The sequence below is a fragment of the Sphaeramia orbicularis genome, chromosome 16 (assembly GCF_902148855.1).
Source record: "Sphaeramia orbicularis chromosome 16, fSphaOr1.1, whole genome shotgun sequence".
Lineage (NCBI taxonomy): Eukaryota > Metazoa > Chordata > Actinopteri > Kurtiformes > Apogonidae > Sphaeramia > Sphaeramia orbicularis.
Window position 1 is genome coordinate 21,999,515 of NC_043972.1, and position 22,154 is coordinate 22,021,668.

General features: G+C 36.1%; 2 protein-coding genes across 2 annotated transcripts; one reads left to right on the plus strand and one right to left on the minus strand.

Moving 5' to 3' along the window:
- Window positions 1–376: 376 nt before the first annotated feature.
- On the minus strand, window positions 377–16,621 carry LOC115435338 (methyltransferase-like protein 27). Its single transcript, XM_030157666.1, has 7 exons — window positions 16,428–16,621; window positions 4,281–4,332; window positions 2,720–2,857; window positions 2,497–2,625; window positions 2,256–2,391; window positions 1,232–1,324; window positions 377–868 (listed from the first exon to the last, which is right to left on the minus strand). The coding sequence occupies exons 1-7, from the start codon at window positions 16,619–16,621 to the stop codon at window positions 609–611; spliced, it is 1,002 nt and encodes a 333-aa protein (XP_030013526.1). The 3' UTR covers window positions 377–608.
- A 324-nt stretch (window positions 16,622–16,945) lies between these two features.
- LOC115435449 (methyltransferase-like protein 27) lies at window positions 16,946–21,966 on the plus strand. The gene is made up of 5 exons (XM_030157873.1): window positions 16,946–17,124; window positions 17,229–17,357; window positions 19,257–19,392; window positions 21,076–21,168; window positions 21,549–21,966. Exons 1-5 carry the CDS (start codon window positions 17,026–17,028, stop codon window positions 21,773–21,775), a joined length of 684 nt encoding a protein of 227 aa, XP_030013733.1. The 5' UTR covers window positions 16,946–17,025; the 3' UTR covers window positions 21,776–21,966.
- Window positions 21,967–22,154: the final 188 nt, after the last annotated feature.

Below are 22,154 nucleotides of genomic sequence, written 5' to 3' on the forward strand. Positions count from 1 at the left end.
AGTTTGTCATATTTTCATGGTCATCAGATATGACCCATTTGGACGTTCAGAGGCTCTTTTGTTACTATGGAAACACTGTCATCTTCTACAACCACCAGTAAAACCCATGGAGTTTAATCAATGACAGTGGGTGGATTCACTTAGTTCATGGTCAGTTAATGATATCTTTGCTTAAAAGTTCCTCCCCCCCCCCCAATTTTTTTTTTTTTTTTTTTTTTTTTTTTACAGAATAACCTTCAAATTTAATCTGATCTTCCATGAACATCTGTGTCATCAGTAAATTAAATACAGGAAAAAACATTATAAAAAATGGTGATCAATCATTTAAAAAAGATAAAATCTAGAGGAAAATTCATCTGGGAACTGCCACAAAAGAAACATTGGGTCTTTATGGGTTAAGAAAAGATTCATGTCCTTATAAAAGAAAAACATGGAAGTAGTATTTTTGCATTTCTAGTATGTTAGCATGTCTGTTCATTCATTTATCTGGTAGAGAAGCGTCACAGTGAGATGTTGCATATTTTATTGTAAATTCATGAAACGTGTCCACACACACTCGTTCTTTGCGATGATGTAATGTGATAACATTAGTGTACACTAACTAGAGCTCACTGAGTGGAAGTGGATGCACTGATGGACTTCTTGTACAAGTAAACAGTCCCACTGATGAACTGGTCCTCCTGAATGTCCTCTCCATCTCCACCACACTCTACATCTGGGTTTCGAATGTATCTGTCGATCTGTTTGGTGCCCTTCAGACCCCACAGTCCCTCCTCCTCCATCAGCTGCTGCTCCTTCTGCAGATTCTCCGTGTATTCTATATGTATAGGTCGCCGATAGTTGCCTCTTGCGATGCACACCAGACCTCCTGAGAACAACAGGAAGTAAATCGAAGACAAGAGAGTTACTTCTCTCCTAAATGCATCTACTGACACTGGGGACTTGCAGGCACACACTAGTCCTGAACTGCAAAAACAAAGCTAAAAAAAAGTGTTGATGATAATAGATTAAACTTTATATAATATATGTCAATATATATTTAAAAAAAACCTCACAAACAACACTTTGGTATGAACAGCCAAGTTTCTATAGCTATCAGAAAATGCTGTGGAATAAAATGCAAAAAAAAATACATGAACATACTCAGGTAATGTACAAATATCTCAGGGTTGTACTTCAGTACATGCTGTGTGTACATGTTATAATGACATTTTCATCCCCTGTTGGTTACCTGGTTTTGCAGCCTTACAGAGTTCCCTGATAACATTGACTGGTACAGAACCAGGATAAAAAGCACCTGCAGTGATCACCACATCAAACACACCTGAAACCACATAAAACACTCATTTAACTACCACACATGACGAATGATATTTAAAGATGCAGTTACAGTTCATCTCAACTTCTAAACATTAAAAACCAGATATGTTTTCAGTCTTTGAACAGATTGTGTGTGATTGTTTTCAGTAAGAAACATTGTTAAAGCAGTGTATGACTTTCATCACAATTTTTTGTCATATTTGTAAAACCCTAGTGAATGGAGCTCCACGCAGCTGCAGTAGCAAGAGGCAATGAAGCTGTTTCAATGTTTGTTGCTGCTGCAGCCATAATGCGACTGCATGGAGTTCCGCTTTTCACAATGCATATCGGGACAAATTTCCGAAAATGCCCGAGTTACCTACTGGCTCTGTTTGTAAATAAATGGTTTGTTTATGGTGGAGTACACTTGGAAATTGTTCAGCGTAAGGGAAGAGATTCATGTGCGTAATCACAGAAAGATTTACGGATTTGTGATACTTAGGCCATGACTGGGGTTTTACAGATTTGATGAACAATTGGTGACGAAAGTCATCCGCAGCTTTAAATAAACTTCATCAAAAAGCTGATCCACCTTTTCAGTTAAAGGGGGCGCTGTTAACCTGAAAAGTCTCTTGCTTTAAAATTAAGGCCACCACAAAAAATAAAAGCATGGGCTGAAAATTTTTAAAGCTTTCAGCTAATGTGGCTAATGCTAAGGAAGTGACATTATTTATCAAAAACAGTAGAGTATGTGAGCTGACTTTAACCAGGGTCTGAGACTGTGATGTTGTTTTCTTTGTGTGAATGAGACCTGGAATGACTTGGAACCTGTACTTCAACATGCCTACAAACCGTTTCCTCAGTGTGGTGCAGGAACATTTTATCTGATGAAAACTGCAGCTAACTAAACAAACATACGACTGTGCAAAGTGTGTTGAGGTGGGAGGGTGACGTACCAGTCTGTGCAGGAAGTGGTTCAGTTCCCAGTAAGGCCAGTTTGAGGTCCTGATACAGACCAGTTTTAGCAGCGAGCTCCAGCATGCCTTTACTGCCATCCACTCCCACAAAGGACCTGAAGCCCAGTTCTGTCATCTGGACACACAACACCAACACAATCAAACTCATTTCAATTTCTGAATCACTTCCTGCTTTGTTAGTTTTTCCTTCTGTTGTTGCAGATTCACATGTGGATCTCACCAAGTTAGCAACCATTCCAGACCCACAGGCCACATCCAGAACCAGACTTTCCTCAGGACGTCCACAGAAGTGTTCAGACAGGAAGTCCACTGCCAGGTATGCCCCTCTGTAGCTCAGCAGTTTGTGATCCTGAAAGGATAAAACGTATTTCAGCTGCAGCCACTTTTATTCTAATGTTGTTGACAGTTGTTATTGACCAGAAATCTAACCTATACAAACCCACCTCTTCATAGTTTTCTGCCCAGATGTTGTAAATTTTAGCCTTCTCCTTTGGGTCTGTTGTGCTGCAGGACTTAATAACAGTGTGTGCATCATGAATAGTCCTGCTGCTGGTGGACATGATGAAGAAACAAGTGTACACCTGTCACAGGTGAGACACAAACAGTGACAGGTATAGAGATGTCATTTGTTTAATTTTCACATCAGGGCTAGTGTTACCTGTGTGCAGGAGTGTTTACTTAATTTAGATCCAGGTCCAAGAAACAAACATTATGAAAATTACTAGCTTCACTTCATAAACAACTGCAGACTCTAGAGACTCAAATCAAATCAAATTGTATTTATATAGTGCCAAATCATAACAAAAGTTATCTCATGACGCTTTACATGTCGAGTTGGTCAAAACCAGACTCTAAGCCAATTTACAGAAACCCAACAGAATCCTCCAAGAGCAAACACTAGTGACTGGTGACAGTGGTGAGGAAAAACTTCCCTTTAACAGCAGAAACCTGGAGCAGACCCAGACTCCTGGAGGATGGACGTCTGCCTTGACCAGTTGGGGTTAAAGAGACAGAGTAAAGGAGGCGAAAAAGAGAGAGTGATAGAGATAGAGACTGGGGGAGAGGGGGAGAAGGGTAGAAGGGGGGATGTAGGGGGAGACACATGGATGCAGTTGATGCACAGATAACTGAACTAGAACTGTTAAAAACTGAAACTTTTTAAATTTATTATTATTATTTTTTTATTTTATTTATTTATTTATTTATTTTTTTCAGATAGGAGCACAATTGTACTTAAAGGTAAAGGTTATGTAGGCAGAAAGAAATGAAGATACTATGTCTTGACATATTTGTTTTATGTTTTAACATATTTTGGATACTTTGTAATAATCACTTCATCTCATACTGATCTCCTGATATGGTTCATTTTATGCCTCACAAGATGTTAAGGTAAAAGCTTACACTATGCCAGAATCACATTATTCACTACATGTATTGGAACTGTTTGATTATTCTGAAGTTATTAAAGGTAATGAACCTGCATATTAAAAAACAAAACAACAAAAAAACGATATAACAAACAATGTTTTTCAATGGGAGGAGATATAACGCTATAGTAAACTATAGCCATATTTGTTTTACAATGAAGGTCCCATTAGAATATGGTAAAATAAGCATAGACAGGTGGACTTCCTATGAAACATTGAGAAACATCGTAGCATTGGGTAACAAATTCCACAGTTGCAGGTTGACGCCAATAGATCTTTGACTTAATAATTCACAAAAATGTAGTAGCCAGAATGAGAGAAGCTGTTAATCAGCATCAGGGGACCTAAAAATCACCAATTCAAAGTAATAAATAAGTAAACCTCAGGTTAGCACTGTTCAGGATTATTATTGACCTGAAATGACTTTTTCAACACTTAATAATTATTAATGTAATACTAACATTTTTAATATGTAAAAAGGAATCAGCCATGAAGCAGTATTCATGTTAACCCTCAAAGACCAAAAACATCAACTGATGTAAAATGGAAAAAACAAATCAAAGATGTTTCTACTCACTTGTGGAAGGATCAAGGTGAGGACCAGGTAAGAGCTTCTGCGCTGTGACAAACTGAGTTGTAAGTCAAATATATAGACTCAAATTTTGCCCCAAGTCATACAAACCAGTCTGACTAGATCACCTGTTTCTGCGGTGCAGGTTACAGATTTCAGAAGTTGCCATAGTAAACCATGAAACACTGTCATCTTCTGCAACACTGATTCAGCAATAAAACCCGTGTAGTTTGATAAATGACTGGTTAAATACACTTATCTTTATGTTCAGCTATTGATAGATTTTGCTGAACAAGTCAAGTTTGGATAACCTTTGAATTCACTGAGATCGATAATGTCAGTGAATTGAATATAGAAAAATATATTAAAATATTTTCAGTCAAAATGCGGAGGATAATATAATAAATGATGACAAATCACTTAAACCAGTGTTACAAAAGATGCTGCACAACAACATGAAGGTGATTCAGAGCCTACTAGATGAGAGTTCACTAATAAAACAGACAGAACAAATTGCAACATGTCCTGCATTGTTGGGTGAGGTTGAGGTGAGTGGGAAGATGAAGAAGACTAGTGTTAAGTTAACTGGAGTCAGGATGTCATTCTGTTTTCACAGAGGCTGAGTTCACACTGCAGGTCTTAATGCTCAATGACTTTTCACTGAAATCTGATTTTTTTTTTTGTTGTGGTTTTTCATGTTGTAATGTAAATCCTTCCACCAGACTTGTGTGTGAACAGTCTATGATCCTCAAGTGACATTACACGCAGCACACTGTGTTTATGGAAGTAAATAGAATAGAATAGAATAGAATAGAACTAATGACGTTCATTTTGTCTTCTGTTAATGTAATTATACTTGTCTTTTTTCTTTTGTTCAGACAAGGTATAGTTTTTAGATGTTACCTGCTTGAAAGTGTCAAGTAGGTATTGAATCTATTGGTTGAATTGTCCTGTAAATTATTGTTTGTTGTAACTGTGTGGGATAATTGTATGTTGTAACTATGTGTTGTGTTTCATGCTGTCTCTTGGCCAGGACTCCCTTGAAAAACAGGTTCTTAATCTCAGTGGGGTCCTTTTCCTGGTTAAATAAAGGTTAAATAAAAATAAAAAATAAAATAAAACTCCTGCGTTGCCACAGACCCCTCCCTCAGACTCATTATCACCTTCACCTGCTGGCACCTGTCACACCTGGAGCAGATTTGCATGAGGAGCCCATAGAAGCACCTCCTCTGCTCTGGTCCGGTGCCAGATCACTGCTGCTGCTGTCACTGCTTCAGACCTCCATAGACGTTCATCCCATTTCACTTCAGAGCCATAACCTGGACTCTCACCGTCCTGATCCTGTCTTCCCGTGGACTCTGATGTTTTCAAACCCAGATTTGGTCTCATTCTCATGTATTGTTTTATATTAATAAACCCATTTTCTCCTTTCAGCCCCGTGCGTATGAGTTCAGTCTTTCACTCAGTCGTGACAGTAACTGGCTAAAACCGCAACAATGTTGAGCTGTTTCCTTTTTTACTTTTGTTCAGGCACCTCAAACAAATTCATGGATTGTCTCCTGGGCTATTTATATTGTTGAAAGAAAGCACTTCATGCAAGAGCACTTTATAAGCATCTATATAGTATGTAGTTGAGTACACTTTAAAAAAAACAACTAGTCATTAGATGATGTTTTTTGTTTTTGTAATCATTTTCACCGACCTAAAAAAAATTAAATCGAAATATTAATTCCATTTAATGTTGAATATTAACCCCCATTAAGTGTTAACATATTAACTCCATGCCAGAGTTCACATAAAATGAATTCCAGGCGAGAGTGTTTTATTCTACATGAGATTAGTTTTTGTAACTCCCAGAAGAGTTAAATTTTAATTCCTGAAAAGAGTTAAAGGATCAACTCTCTGAAAATAGTTACTTTAACCCTGCTCTAGAGTGTGTTCCATGGTCTCACATATACACTTAAATCGAGTTGATTTTAACTCCCATGGAGTTTATTCCAAAGACCAGAATTTGCTGTGCAGCCTTTAATTGTGTTTTTATTGTTTTAATTGTGTCTTATTGTGATATTGGTTTTACTGTGCTGATTTTCACAGCCTGTCATGTAGCTTTCTTTCTTTCTTTCTTTCTTTCTTTCTTTCTTTCTTATTTCTTTATTTGGTTGTTTATTTGTATTTATTTATTTTTATGTTAACAGACTTCATCACTTTCATTTTGATGGACATACACAGTGTAACTCATGTGCAGTATCTGACCTGTAAACAGGGGTGTGGTTTCTGGGCACATTGGTTATTTTTATCACTTCTTTCTATCAGATTTAACCAGTTTCATTGTGACCAACTGACAGGTCACATTTTAACTCCCATTAGTTTCCTTTTGACAAACCTGATAAACATCACATGTATCTGTCTGTTTGTGTTGTTTAATTTAAGGCTATTTGTGCAAAAAGAGCTTGGAAAAACTATTCATACATTTGCACAGATTTTTGTATAGCTACGTTTGGGGCGTTTGGGGTTTGGGGGTTCACCCTAGACAAGTTACCAGTTTAGATTCCATCCTGGTGAAAATAAGCATTTGCTGGCAGTATTAATGATTCTTCATCTAGGTTTTATTTTATTTCATATAGTTAAGCATTGTTCTGATAAAATAAGAAGGTTTGATTCATTTTCATTTAGGTTGACTTATGTTAACATACAATTTGTTCAGTTTCTGTTTTGTTTTTTTGTTTTTGTTTTTTTTTACAGGATTTGATGTCATTTTCACCATTTACTAGCTGGTTTGTTGTCATGATGCAACAGTTTTAGGTAATTTTATTTATTTATCTAATTTTGTTTGATTTTACAGGGTTTGATGTTATTATAGCTTTACTTATTTAGGGTTTGAGGTTATTCTAATTGTTTTAGTGTCAGATTTTTTAGGACTTAAAGGTGCGGGAGACTTTTGTGACCAGTTTTTCATCAAATCTGTCAAACCTCAGTCATAGCCTAAGTATCACGAATCTGTAAGTCTTTCTGTGATTACTCACCTGAATCTCTTGTATCACGGTGAACAGTTTCTTAGTGCCATCCACCATAAACAAACCATGTGTTTACAAACAGAGCCGGGAGCTAACTTGGGCATCTTCGGAATTTTGTCGCGACGTGCATTGTGGAAAACAGAGGTTCGCACAACCATCTAGCAGCAGCAGCTGTTACAGACACGAGCCAGAAACGGCAGGAGCTCCCTTCCCTCTATGCATACTCCTCCAGCCATTTCAGCCGTTTCTGCGTCGTGTTTGTTTCATCCATATAACATCATATGGTTGCGCTGCCACTGCTAGGTGTTCTGATTGTTCTGTGTTACCAAGTGAACTCTCATCTAGTAGGCTCTGAATCACCTTCATGTTGTTGTTGTTGTTGTTGTGCAGCATCTTTTGTAACACTGGTTTAAGTGATTTATCATCATTTATTATATTATCCTCTGCATTTTGACTGAAAATATTTTAATATATTTTTCTATATTCAATTCACTGACATTATCAATCTCAGTGAATTCAAAGGTTATCCAAACTTGACTTGTTCAGCAAAATATATCAATAGCTGAAGTGTCTTTAACCAGTCATTTATCAAACTACACGGGTTTTATTGATAAATCAGTGTTGCAGAAGATGACAGTGTTTCCTGGTTTACTATGGCAACTTCTGAAATCTGTAATCCCCTATGGGGCGCCGAATGTAAAAATTCAGTCACTGTTTAAAGGTGACGTTTTGTGAACATTTAGCTCACTTTTCTCACATTTAGCTCATCTTTCTTTAATTTGAGACACAAATTTGTGTAAAACTACGGAAGCGTATTGCATTCACAAAAAAAAAATAATTTCGGCTCTGTTTTTCTGAATTAATGAGATAATTATCTCATAATTACGAGAAAAAATAAGTTAAAAAAAAATCGGCGCTGTTTTTCTGAGTTTATGAGATACTGTTTCCTGAAAAAAAAAAAAAAAAGCTCTGTTTTTATGAGTTTATGAGATGCTGTTTCCTGAAAAAAAAAAAAAAAAAAAAAGCTCTGTTTTTATGAGTTTACGAGATACTGTTTTCCGAAAAAAAAAAAAAAAAGCTCTGTTTTTATGAGTTTACGAGATACTGTTTTCCGGAAAAAAAAAAAAAAAGCTCTGTTTTTATGAGTTTACCAGATACTGTTTTCCGGGAAAAAAAAGCTCTGTTTTTATGAGTTTACCAGATACTGTTTTCTGAAAAAAAATAAAATGTGGCTGTGTTTCTGTGTCAGTGGGACAGTGGTCCCTGGTCCAGGCAGGAGCTCCTTCTATCTGTGCTGCTGAAAGCCTCTCGGGGGAGCGTGAAGTTGTTTCCGTTCTCGTAACCGGTTCCGATTACGGATCATGGAACTAGTTTCGTTCACAGAAATCAGAACCAAGCCCCGCTTTGTGCACGGATCAAGCCCTTCAAGCACACCGGCGCTCATGGTATGGTCATACTACACAGGACAGGGGGGCGTGTCAGACCTGGCACGGTCGGACCCGAACTGGATTACAATGTATTATGTACGGACCTCAATCAAGAGAGAGCATATATGTTTGCGTTATAATGCAAAACTATTGCGTTATAACGCAATACTTTTGCGTTATATCGCAATAGTTTTTGCGTTATAACGCAATAATTTTTATTTTTTGCATGTCCCCTCCCGGGCTCCGTATGTAAACTCATAAAAACAGAGCTTTTTTTTTTTTTTTTTTTTTGGAAAACAGTATCTCGTAAACTCATAAAAACAGAGCTTTTTTTTTTTTTTTTCGGAAAACAGTATCTCGTAAACTCATAAAAACAGAGCTTTTTTTTCTTTTTTCCGGAAAACAGTATCTCGTAAACTCATAAAAACAGAGCTTTTTTTTTTTTTTTTCGGAAAACAGTATCTCGTAAACTCATAAAAACAGAGCTTTTTTTTTTTTTTTTTCAGGAAACAGTATCTCATAAACTCATAAAAACAGAGCTTTTTTTTTTTTCAGGAAACAGTATCTCATAAACTCCGAAAAACAGCGCCGATTTTTTTTTTTTAACTTATTTTTTCTCGTAATTATGAGATAATTATCTCATTAATTCAGAAAAACAGAGCCGAAATTATTTTTTTTTTGTGAATGCAATACGCTTCCGTATAAAACTGCATGTTCTTTAGATTTGTTAAAAATGTGTACAAATGAAAAATAAATCCTAAATCTAAATGTTAACTCTAAATCTAAATGTTAAATCTAAATCCTAAATCTAAATGTTAAATCTAAATCCTAAATCTAAATGTTAAATCTAAATCCTAAATCTAAATGTTAAATCTAAATCCTAAATCTAAATGTAAGATCCTAAAAAAAAATCCTAAATCCTAAATCTAAATGTTAAATCTAATTCCTAAATCTAAATCTAAATGTTAAATCTAAATCCTAAATCTAAATCTAAATTTTAAATCTAAATCTAAATCCTAAATCTAAATGTTAAATCTAAATCTAAATCTAAATGTTAAGTCCGGCTAGCGGTAGTTAGGCGGACCGACCAAGTTAGCGGTAACTCTGTTCATGAAGAGCTAAAAAGTTGAAATTCAACTGCTTGACTTACCGTTTGTGGTGTGGACTGTACCGGTGGAGCAATGCCCTGAAGGGCAGCCCGTACGCCGGCTATAACTGCCCTCTCAATTTCGGAAGATGGGAGCGAGCCCGCCATGTCTCTTCTTTCTGCTGTCGGTGATGTGGGCGGGGCTGAGGCAAAGGGTGTGGGCCAACCTGCCTAATTTGCATATTTTCTAAACATTTAGCTTTACACTTGGCGGGGATTTAGATTTAGATTTAACATTTAGATTTAGATTTAACATTAGATTTAAGATTTAGATTTAGATTTAACATTTAGATTTAGGATTTAGATTTAACATTTAGATTTAGGATTTAGATTTAGGATTTAGATTTAACATTTAGATTTAGATTTAGGATTTAGATTTAGATTTTACATTTAGATTTAGGATTTAGATTTAACATTTAGATTAGATTTAGGATTTAGATTTAGATTTAACATTTAGATTTAGGATTTAGATTAAGATTTAACATTTAGATTTAGGATTTAGATTTAACATTTAGATTTAGGATTTAGATTTAACATTTAGATTTAGGATTTAGATTTAGATTTAACATTTAGATTTAGGATTTAGATTTAACATTTAGATTTAGAGTTAACATTTACATTTAGATTTAACATTTAGATTTAGGATTTAGATTTAACATTTAGATTTAGAGTTAACATTTACATTTAGATTTAACATTTAGATTTAGATTTAACATTTAGATTTAGATTTAGGATTTAGATTTAACATTTAGATTTAGAGTTAACATTTACATTTAGATTTAACATTTAGATTTAGGATTTATTTTTCATTTGTACACATTTTTAACAAATCTAAAGAACATGCAGTTTTACACAAATTTGTGTCTCAAATTAAAGAAAGACGTACGGTGGCCCAGAGGTGCAACAGGCCAAAAAATTATCCACTAGACGAAAAAAATTATCTACTACAAGAAAAAAAAAAGAGAACAGCCTAAAAAAATTATCCACTAGATGAAAAAAAATTATCTACTACAAGAAAAAAAAGAGAACAGCCTAAAAAAATTATCCACGAGATGAAAAAAATTATCTACTACAAGAAAAAAAAGAGAACAGCCTAAAAAAAAATTATCCACGAGATGAAAAAAATTATCTACTACAAGAAAAAAAAAGAGAAAAACAGCCCAAAAAAATTATCCACTATAAGGAAAAAAAAAGAGAACAGCCTAAAAAAATTATCCACTAGACAAAAAAATGATCTACTGCAAGAAAAAAAGAGAACAGCCTAAAAAAATTATCCACTATAAGAAAAAAAAGAGAACAGCCCAAAAAAAATTATCCACTAGATGAAAAAAAAAAAATCCCCTATAAGAAAGAAAAGAGACCAGCCAAAAAAATTATCCACTAAAAGAAAAAAAAGAGAACAGGCAAAAAAAAAAATTATCTACTAGCCCAAAAAATTATTCACTATAAGAAAAAAAAAAAAAAAAGAACAGGTGAAAAAAATTATCTACTATGAGAAAAAAAAAAGAGAGCAGCCCAAAAAAATATCCACTATAAGAAAAAAAAAAAACATCATCCACCTTTTCAATTACTGGGGCGCTGTTTTAAAGGTGTCTTGCTTTAAAATTAAGGCCACCACAAAAAATAAAAGGATAGGCTGAAAAATTTTAAGGCTTTCGGCTAATGTGGCTAATGCTAAGGAAGTACCCCACCGGAAGTGGAGGTTGTGCGCTAAAAAATAAAGTTATTTTAAAATATAGATATTTCCATTAATATAGTTTGCAAAGCAGTTAAATGATTAAATACGGTTCCAGTGTCTGCTCAAGGTTAGGCATGGGCGTTAAATGGTTAAGGTTAGGGTTAGGGTATGGTTGGGGTTAGTTTTCAGTGGTAAATGGCCCTTGTGTGCACTGTGTGAAGGTTCGTTGCTAAGCTAATGCTAACGTGAAAAGTTGACGGCAACTTTGTGAACTACCAGTGCGAGTAAACAATTGTGTGATTACGGTGTTGAATTGTTCAACTGCCTGACATTCAATATCATTTTTGATGAATATTCGCTACAAGAAGTTCTAAAATTATTTTATTTTGAGAGGAGGAGAAGAGGAGCTTCCTGTGGAGCTCCACTATCATGGCATTGCCCATTTGTTGAGAGACAGCGAGTGCATATTGCGGCACCGACACCTGGTGCCGTGGCACCTCGGCTGGTGCCGCGAGGTATCGTGGCACCTCGGCTGGTGCGGCACCTCAGCTGGTGCCGCGACGTACCGCGGTACCACGGCTCGGTGCCAGGTACCCCAGCATGGCACCGCGTACCATGGCTCGGTACCACAGCTCAGCTCGTTGCCAGGTGCCGAGGCACTGCGGTACCACGGCACACATCTTTATCTCCACAAAATGTCCTTCTTGATCTAGTGTTAGTGAAGACACTCCGTTTGAGTTGAGGAGGAGAGGTCAACCTGCAAACAAATGGGCAATGCCATGATAGTGGAGCTCCACAGGAAGCTCCTCTTCTCCTCCTCTCAAAATAAAATAACACAAAGTTGCCGTCAACTTTTCGCGTTAGCATTAGCTTAGCAACGAACCTTCACACAGTGCACACAAGGGCCATTTACCACTGAAAACTAACCCCAACCATACCCTAACCCTAACCTTAACCATTTAACGTCCATGGCTAACCTTGAGCAGACACTGGAACCGTATTTAATCATTTAACTGCTTTGCAAACTATGTTAATGTTATGTTCTCTTTTTTTTTCTTACAGTGGATAATTTTTTTTGGGCTGTTCTCTTTTTTTTCTTGTAGTAGATAATATTTTATCATCTTGTGGATAATTTTTTTAGGCTGTTCTCTATTTTTTTCTTGTAGTAGATAATTTTTTTCATGTAGTGGATAATTTTTTTTAGGCCGTTCTCTTTTTTTCTTATAGTGGATAATTTTTTTAGGCTGTTCTCTTTTTTTTCTTGTAGTAGATCATTTTTTTCATCTAGTGGATAATTTTTTTAGGCTGTTCTCTTTTTTTTTTCTTATACTGGATAATTTTTGGGGGCTGTTCTCTTTTTTTTCTTGTAGTAGATAATTTTTTTCATCTAGTGGATAATTTTCTTAGGCTGTTCTCTTTTTTTTTTCTTGTAGTAGATAATTTTTTTCGTCTAGTGGATAATTTTTTGGCCTGTTGCACCTCTGGGCCACCGTAAAGATGAGCTAAATGTGAGAAAAGTGAGCTAAATGTTCACAAAATGTCACCTTTAAACAGTGACTGAATTTTTACATTCTGCGCCCCATAAATCCCCATAGCAGAAACAGGTGATCTGGTCAGACTGGTTTGTATGACCTGGGGCAAAATTTTTGCCTAAATATATGTAACTTACAGCTTAGTTTGTCACAGCGCAGAAGATCATACCTGCTCCTCACCTTGATCCTTCCACAAGTGAGTAGAAACATCTTTGATTTGTTTTTCCCATTTTACATCAGTCGATGTTTTTGGTCTTTGAGGGTTATCTGTAAGTCTTTCTGTGATTTCTCACCTGAATCTCTTGCATTACGGTAAACAATTTCTTAGTGCCATCCACCATAAACAAACCATGTGTTTACAAACAGAGCCGGGAGGTAACTTGGGCATCTTCGGAATTTTGTCGCGACGTGCATTGTGGGAAGCGAAGGTTTGCGCAGACACCTACCAGCGGCAGCGGCAGCACAACCATATGATAATATATGGATGAAACAAACACGACAGAAATGGCTGGAGGGATATGCATAGAGGGAAGGGAGCTCCTGCCGTTTCCGCCTCGTGTCTGTAGCAGCTGCCACTGCCAGGCGGCTGTGTGAACCTCCGTTTCCCACAATGCACGTTGCGACAAAATTCCTAAGATGCCCAAGTTACCTCCCGGCTCTGTTTGTAAACACATGGTTTGTTTATGGTGGATGGCACTAAGAAACTGTTCAGCATAATGCAAGAGATTCAGGTGAGTAATCACAGAAAGACTTACAGATTTGTGATATTTAGACTATGACTGAGGTTTGATAGATTTGATTAAAAATTGGTCACGAAAGTGTCCCGCACCTTTAATGTCATTTTATTATTTTTTTTAGATTTGATTTCTGATTTTGTCAAGGGTTTGGTATGATTATAGTTGTTGTTTTTAGGTTTTTATATGTTGGTATGTTTTGTGTTTTTATTGTGATACTGGTTTTACTGTGCTGATTTTCACATCCTGTCATGTAGCTTTAAATGTTGTTTATTTATTTTCTTTCTTCACTTTGATTTTGATGGACATACATGGTGTAACTCATGTACAGTATCTGACCTGTAAACAGGGGTGTGGTTTCTGGGCAGATTGTTTATTTTATCATTTCTTTATCATGCAAGACCAGTCAGAAAGTATCATTATGGCAGACATGCCATTTAATCAGTTTTATTGTGACTGATGGAAACATCACATTTGAACTCCTACAGGTTTCATTTTGACAAACCTGATATCACATGTATCTGACTGGATAGACTTATGTTAACACACAGTTTGTTCAGTTTCTGATATTTTTCCATGTCACTTTAGCTGTTTTTTGTTTAGTGTTTGTCAGTGTTGTGGTTCATGTGGTTGTATTGGTTTTTTGTTTCATTAGGATTCGAATTTTGTTTTACAGGGATTGATCTAATTTTAGTTGCTTCATATTTGGTTTCAGGTGTATTTTTTTTAATGTCTTTTTAACTGAGTTTTCCATTTTTGCTGTTTTTCAGAGTTTGATTTCATTTAAAATGATTTGTATTTAGGTTTTAATGACATTTTAGGAGTTTTTTTTTTTTTTATTTGGTTGCAGATTTTTTTTTTTTTTTTTTTTTTTTTACAGGGTTTGATGTCTTTTCAGTTGTTTATTTGGTTTCAGATGGTTTTGGCTGGTTTTTGACATGCCCAGTATACACATTTGTTTGGTTGAGACAAAACAAAATGTTAATAGTTTTTTTTTTTTTTTTTTCATTTCAGTTTCAGGTTGATGGACATACACGATACATTCCTGAAAAGTGAAAAAATACATTATTATTACTATACACTGGCACTGTTAATCATTTTTCCTCTAGTTTTGGCTTTATTTGGTTTGTTGTGGTTCTAAATATATCAATAACATTTTTTTAATCATATTGATAGATTAAGGAGGTTTGTTTCATTTTCATATTTACTTGCTGTGCGCCTTACTTCCCTCTTGACTTTCATTTTGAGTTTCATTTTAACTCCTCTTGGTTTCCTTATTACAGACATACAGTACTTTAAAAGGGGTGAGGCTTCAGGTTCTGATTCATATCACTTCTTTACTGGGTTTGTGCAATTATACAAAATAATCAGCATAGATAATGTGAGTCTTATAAAAGAGGCTGTGTTACAGTTTGAAAACACAAACCTGGTTCTGCTTCTTGACTGGATTCATCAACAAGTAGAAATGACTTGATTGTTGGACACGAGCATCAGCTAATAGTAACTATCTTTATCTGCAATGTGACACTCAAGCCACTGTTTTCTATACTGCATACATTTCCAGCGGTTAAGCTCTGTGACTGATCATGTAGAATTGTAATGTTACTGAATTTGAATGGATCTCCAGCTTAATGGAGATTGAGAAATTCTTTAAAAATGATTAAGTGACTGGGGCTTAACATTAGCACCTGCCACAGTGGATTTCAACCGCAGCATGTGATTACTGAGCAGACAAGATAAGATGTGCTGGCAAGATCCTGGGAGCCTGTCTGCCTGACATACACACACATATACAACAAACACTGCAGGTTGAGGGCAGTTTTCATCATGAAGGACATCCATCATTCTGACAACAAATCAAACCAAATCAAATAAGCTTTATTTGTTGCATACACTGTCATACATTGTACAACGTGCAGTGAAATATATTGTGTGTCACTTCTCTGGATACTTACACACAACCAGACAACAAAAGGACAACAGTATAAAGAAACAAATAAACTAAGAAATATATGAATGTAATATGAATATAAAGTGTATTATATGTGCATAAAGTGAATTGTATGTGCTTAGTGCAATGTGCAGTTGTAAGAGTAAATAAAGAAGTCAGTGTTTGTTAAAGAATGCAGATGGCCTGAGGAAGAAAGCTCCTCCTCATCCTCTCAGATCGATGGTGTGGCTGTACTCCCTCCAAGCTAGAACTGAGAGGCTGTAAAAGAACTTTTTTCCCAGGCCATGTGACTCATGAACATGACATGGGGTTTTTTACTCGTCCATGTACGAAAACTTCTCAATGATTCAAAGACGTAAAGATTTTTTATTGTCAATTCACTAGATACACAGGACAGACAGAGAATTGAGATACTGTGTCTCTCTTACCTTATTAAATACCATTGCAATGAAAAAAAAAAAAAAAAAAAAAAAAAAAAAAAAAAATATATATATATATATATATATATATATATATATATATGTGTGTGTGTGTGTGTGTGTGTGTGTGTGTGTGTGTGTGTGTGTGTATATAAGAATATATAAGAAGAATAAGAATAAATAAGTTGTATAAAGAATAAACTATGATTGAATATAAAGTCTATCTATCTATATACTATACTATACTCCACCCACTTTGAGGCTCCAGACTCTGGAGGAGGGGCGTGGCTCGTGTCATGGCAACCTGAGAGACGCTGTGTATTCTGACTCCAGCCACACCCCCCATCAGCCCCAGCAGAGGGTAGCGACCTTTGACATCAGTATAGGCTGACGTCATGGACTGCAGCGCTGAGTGAACCAATGGGAGGTGGGACACTCTCAACATGGTGCTCATCTGAAAATGGAAACAAGAAAAACATTTGATTAAAATGACAAAAAAATATATCAATGAAAAATAAATTAAATAGTATTAGACTTATACAGTTTTTCATTATGTATACAATCACAGGTTTTCCGTTCTGTTCTATTTTAGTCTTTATATAATTTAACACTTTTGTTAAATTGTTGATTCTGGTTTAAAGAACAAATAGATGATTGTCATTAAGAAACCTCCCTAAAAAGGCCCAGAAAAATATCTATCTATCTATCTATCTATCTATCTATCTATCTATCTATCTATCTATCTATCTATCTATCTATCTATCTATCTATCTATCTATCTATCTATCTATCTATCTATCTATCTATCTATCTATCTATCTATGCCAGGTGTGCAGTCATTTCCACATCATGGCTGTCAGTCCTAACCCCATTCACAAAGCCCAGCTCGCCTTTCAGTCGTGCAAAACTCCAGCATACTATGACATCTGGGCAGACACTTATGAAGAGGCAAGTCTGTTTGGTCACAAATTATGTAAAAAAAAAAAACAAACAAAAAACACCACCATTAGGAGACTCAGCAACTGCAGCTGAAACACATTTTACTCTTTCAGGATCACAATCTGATGAGCTTCAAAGCGCCACACCTGGCTGTGGACTTCCTGACCCAACACTTCTGTGGGCGTCCTGAAGAAACTCAGGTTCTGGATGTGGCCTGTGGGACGGGCTGGGTTGCAAAACTGGTGAGATTTACATATGATTTATTCATAGCTTGTATACAAAAAGTGGATGACACCTCTGTGGCATCACTCATTGGTTTTGTCAGATGTTATGCTGCGTTCATGTGCCATAGGAATTATGGTAAATACTAGTGACGAACTCAAAAATTGCACATGAACGCCACCTCACATTGTGTTTTCCACTGGACAACTGGGGAAAAATTTGATACACGAGCTGCCAAGATGAAAATAACCTTTGAACTGTTCAACACATGAAGACCAATGAGGGATTCCGCGTGAATGATAACCAATGCTTTTATTAACGTTCTGCTGCTGTTAACTGATGATTTTGCACATTTAGATTAGATTAGATTAGACTTTACTGATCCCACAACGGGGAAATTCAATGGTCAAGGCAGGAACAGAAAAAAAAAAAAGAAACAGCAAGAAAAAACTGTGCATGCATAAAGATAGTGCAAAATGACCACAATATTTAATAATAATAATAATAATAATAATAATAAAAATAAAAATCTCTAATGACTATATGCATATTTACAACAGAGTGGAATTACAACATGTCAGACTGAGTGGATTTATAGTATACAATATTAGCAACAAAAAAAAACAAACAAACTAGAAAAGCACTTGGAGAGCACAGACCTCTGCCAAGGCAGATCAACCCCCCCCCCCTCCACCCCCCCGATCACCACCAAAATTTAATCATTTGTTCCTTGTGCCAGTATCAACATTTCCTGAAAATGTCATCAAAATCCATCCATAACTTTTTGAGTTTACTTGCTAACAGACAAACAAACAAACAAACCCCGATGGAAACATAACCTCCTTGGCGGAGGTAGACATCATTGTAGCAGAAGAATTAACATGTCCAAAACTGTTTTATCTAAGCAGCAGGTCATGATAAATTGTGTGTCAGCACTTGAAAACAACACACTTGTATTTTCAAATTCACAATTGGACCACTTTTCTTTGAAGTGGCGCCTGATAGAAAGGAGCTCAGGCACACTGGGCATGTCTTGTTTTACCCTCTGACGGACATGATCCTAGGTCTGTTGTGTCCACAATAGACCAGAACAACTGTCCATTTAAAGCAGGAGTGTCAAACTCATTTTAGTTCAGGGGCCACATTCTGCCCAATTTGATCTCCAACGGGCTGGACCAGTAAAATAATAACAGTGAAAAAAGTAAAATTATATTATGATCAGGTTTACATCTACAAAGTTTCCTTAAAAATCTAAATAACATGAACAACTTGAATTGTCATAAGAAAAACAAGTGCAATTTTAACATTTTACCAATATTCTGCCTCGTTTTTATCAGTTTATCATTTACACATGTGCATTACAACTGCACAAAACATTTAGTAACAGGCGGAATATTGGTAAAATTGCATTTACTTTTCTTAAGACATTTCTGTTTGTTCAAGTTATTCACATTTTTTGTAAAAGTATAGTTTGGTAATGTAAACATTTTCATGTAATTTTACTTTTTTACACCAAAAAAACAAAGAAAATTTGGTTATTATGATAATATTTTACTGTTCTGATCCACTTGAAATCTAATTGGACTGTATGTGGAACCTGAATTAAACTGATTTTGACACCACTGTTAAAATCTTCAGTGTAAGTTTTGCATTTCACAAATTCATCCCATGGGCCGGATTGGACCCTTTGGCGGGCTGGATTTGGCCCCCGGGCTGCATGTTTGACACCTGTGATTTAAAGGATCATTTCATTGAGTTTAATTGATTTGGGGTGTCCGGAAATGTTTTTCCACCACTATATGTGAAGACATGAGAGTGAAAACAGGTTTGCGTCTCACTGACAGCAGCTTACAGAGTACAGAGGAAAGCATTCAGAAATACACATTGAACAGCTGGTTGTGTTGGTGTTGTGTGTCCAGATGACAGAACTGGGCTTCAGGTCCTTTGTGGGAGTGGACGGCAGTAAAGGCATGCTGGAGCTCGCTGCTAAAACTGGTCTGTATCAGGACCTCAAACTGGCCTTACTGGGAACACAACCACTTCCTGCACAGACTGGTACGTCACCCTCACACCTCAACACACTATACAAAACACTACACAGAAAATGTTCCTGCACCACAATCAGGCAACAATTTATAGGCATGTTGAAGTACAGGTTCCAAATCATTCCACGTCTCAGTTACAGTCTCAGACCCTGGTTAAAGTCAGCTCACTCCTGCTTTACTGGTTTTGACAAATAACATAAGAACATGTTGGACAGTCTCCTTCAGCAAACCTCAGTGATATTTGGCACCAGTTTTAATGCAGGTGTCTGTTTTTTTTACAGCTACTCTGAAGAAAACCCTGTGTCTAAGGTTCTGATTACAAATAATGTCTGTTCGAAACCCCACACCATGTAACACACACACACACACACACACAAACACACACACACGCACGCACACGCACACACGCACACACACAATGTAAATTTCTGTCAATTTCCCTATGGGGTGAATAAAGTATCTATCTATCTATCTATCTATCTATCTATCTATCTATCTATCTATCTATCTATCTATCTATCTATCTATCTATCTATCTATCTATCTATCTATCTATCTATCTATCTATCTATCTATGTCCATATTAACAGTCACCCTCACACCTCAACACAGTCTACACAATCACACAATTACTGACATAAAAAGGAAACACATAAACACCAGCTGCTGTTTCTATTTATTTGTCTGTTTGAAACATGATTTGAGCCACGTTTAATAATTCATGGAGTTGATGTAATTTCAGGCAGGCAGATAAAATGTGTTGAGCACAATTTTTCAGATGAATTTGGCGGAACCCATTTTCCAGAAAAGCTGGGATATTTTCATAAATGGGTAGTGTGGTGATATAGTTGACAGCATTTCCATCTCACAGCAAGAAGGTTTGCCTTTGTGTTGAGTTTACCTTTTCTCTCGAGACAGGGTGGGTGGTCCTGTTTAAAAACAATTATTTATTGTGGGTCTGAGGTGGGTCTTACTTGGTGTCAGGTGTGCTAGGTGGGGTTACAGGTGTTTTCAGTTGAGTTTAATATCGTTTCTGCTGTGTTTTGTGGGGATTGGTGTGGTCTTCATGTGGTGCTTTAACCAGTGTTGTTACAAATTATTGACATATGCCGAGTCACAAAAATTAAAAAAGAGGTAATTAAATTTTTATGTAGTATATTGAATAAAACAACATCATTTTTCTGTCTATTTCCCTTCAAAAAAATATGATGAAAACATGGCATTTAAAGGACGATCATGATTTGCAAAATTCAGTTAGAGTTGATTTATGTATTTTATGCACAAACGGTGACGAGTGTGAGAATTTTGGAATACTTATAATGTATATTAACCAGTATCTCTACTAATCATCGATATATGCCAGGCTGCAATACTCCAAAAATAAGTCCAATGTTTATATAGTATATTGAGTTTTCTTTCTTTTCTTTTTCCTTATTTTTGCATTGCATCTAAATTACAAACATGGTGTTTAAAGAGTTAAAAAATGACAATTAATGAGTATTTGGCACTTTTGTTTATGGCTCAAGTTGATGAAATACAAAAAACATTTAAAAACTTTTTTTTTTTTTTGGTGTTTAAAAAGGGCCTGTTTGGGCCGGGGAATGGAGGGTTAATGTACTGTGTCTCTCTGAAGTTTTCTCGTGTTAGTTTGGTGGGTTTGATATAGTTTTATGCGTGTTTTATTTGGTTTCAGGTGTGTTTGATGTGGTGATGATTGTTGGTGCTCTTTATCCTGGTTTTGTACCAGTCAGAACCATCAGGGAACTCCACAACGCTGCCAAACCAGGTAACAAATAACTGACAGAACAAAGTAACTACATGTACACACATGCTGTACTGAAGAACAACTATGACATGTTTGTACTTTATCTGAGTAGGTTCATATGAACTATTATGTTTCTAGTCAACTACTATTCTGACTGATTTGGAAGTACTATAAAAGTGTAATCTATACTTATTGGTCTGCAGGGGGATTCATTGGTCCTTTCTTATTTATTGACTGTAAATATTAAACATTTGCTTTATTTAGGACCTCACTGTTTAGTATTTCCTTGTAGGTTTTGTTTAGTTTGCTTTGTGCAGAATAAACATGAGTGTTTAACAAAGCAGAGGCCTTTTGTTTGCAGGTTAATGTGATTGTCTTTGAATGACTTCCTGTTATTGTAGGGGGCCTGGTGTGCATAGCTAGAGGAAATTATCAGCGTCCTGCACATTTTGATTACAACAACGATATGCACAGAGAGATGAAGCGGATGGAAGAGGAGGGGCTATGGAGTCTAGTGGGAACCTCACAGTCCGACAGATACTTAGCAGATCCACGTCCCAAATGTGATGGAGACGGAGAAGAACAGTACATCAGTGGGACTGTTTACCTGTACAGGAAGTCTGTCTAGTCCAACCACTCAGTGGACCAGTAAATAGGGTGGATGCACTTAACTCATAGCTGCTTGATCTGAAGTTTTACTGTAAAGTGAAAATGACACTAATGTGATAAAATGAAGCTCTGAAAAACAAAAAAATAAGGTAATGCTGATAACTATGTGATTGTCCTACACATGTTTGACATTAAATAGAATACTGACCCCATACCTGTGTGTCCTGATGTCTCTTTATTTTGGTTTCAACATGAGAGAGTGAAAAACATGTTAATTTCAGCACAAGCCAAGAGGGAAATAATTACAGGATGTTCTACACCTCTCCAACTGCATCAGTGATCAATATTAGATGATGTCAACTTAGAAATGGGGTTAACCAGTACCTACTTTTAATACT

What these genes read in the sequence shown, in the direction of transcription:
- LOC115435338 (XM_030157666.1), bottom strand. Translation starts at nt 16,621, where the DNA reads ATGTTGAGAGTGTCCCACCTCCCATTGGTTCACTCAGCGCTGCAGTCC. An exon ending in AGTCTGGAGCCTCAAAGTGG is followed by an intron (nt 4,333 to 16,427) that starts GTGGAGTATAGT and finishes CTTACAACTCAG; the next exon opens with TTTGTCACAGCGCAGAAGCT. An exon ending in CTGGAATGGTTGCTAACTTG is followed by an intron (nt 2,392 to 2,496) that starts GTGAGATCCACA and finishes TTGTGTGTCCAG; the next exon opens with ATGACAGAACTGGGCTTCAG.
- LOC115435449 (XM_030157873.1), top strand. Translation starts at nt 17,026, where the DNA reads ATGGCTGTCAGTCCTAACCCCATTCACAAAGCCCAGCTCGCCTTTCAG. An exon ending in GGGCAGACACTTATGAAGAG is followed by an intron (nt 17,125 to 17,228) that starts GCAAGTCTGTTT and finishes TTACTCTTTCAG; the next exon opens with GATCACAATCTGATGAGCTT. An exon ending in CCACAACGCTGCCAAACCAG is followed by an intron (nt 21,169 to 21,548) that starts GTAACAAATAAC and finishes CTGTTATTGTAG; the next exon opens with GGGGCCTGGTGTGCATAGCT.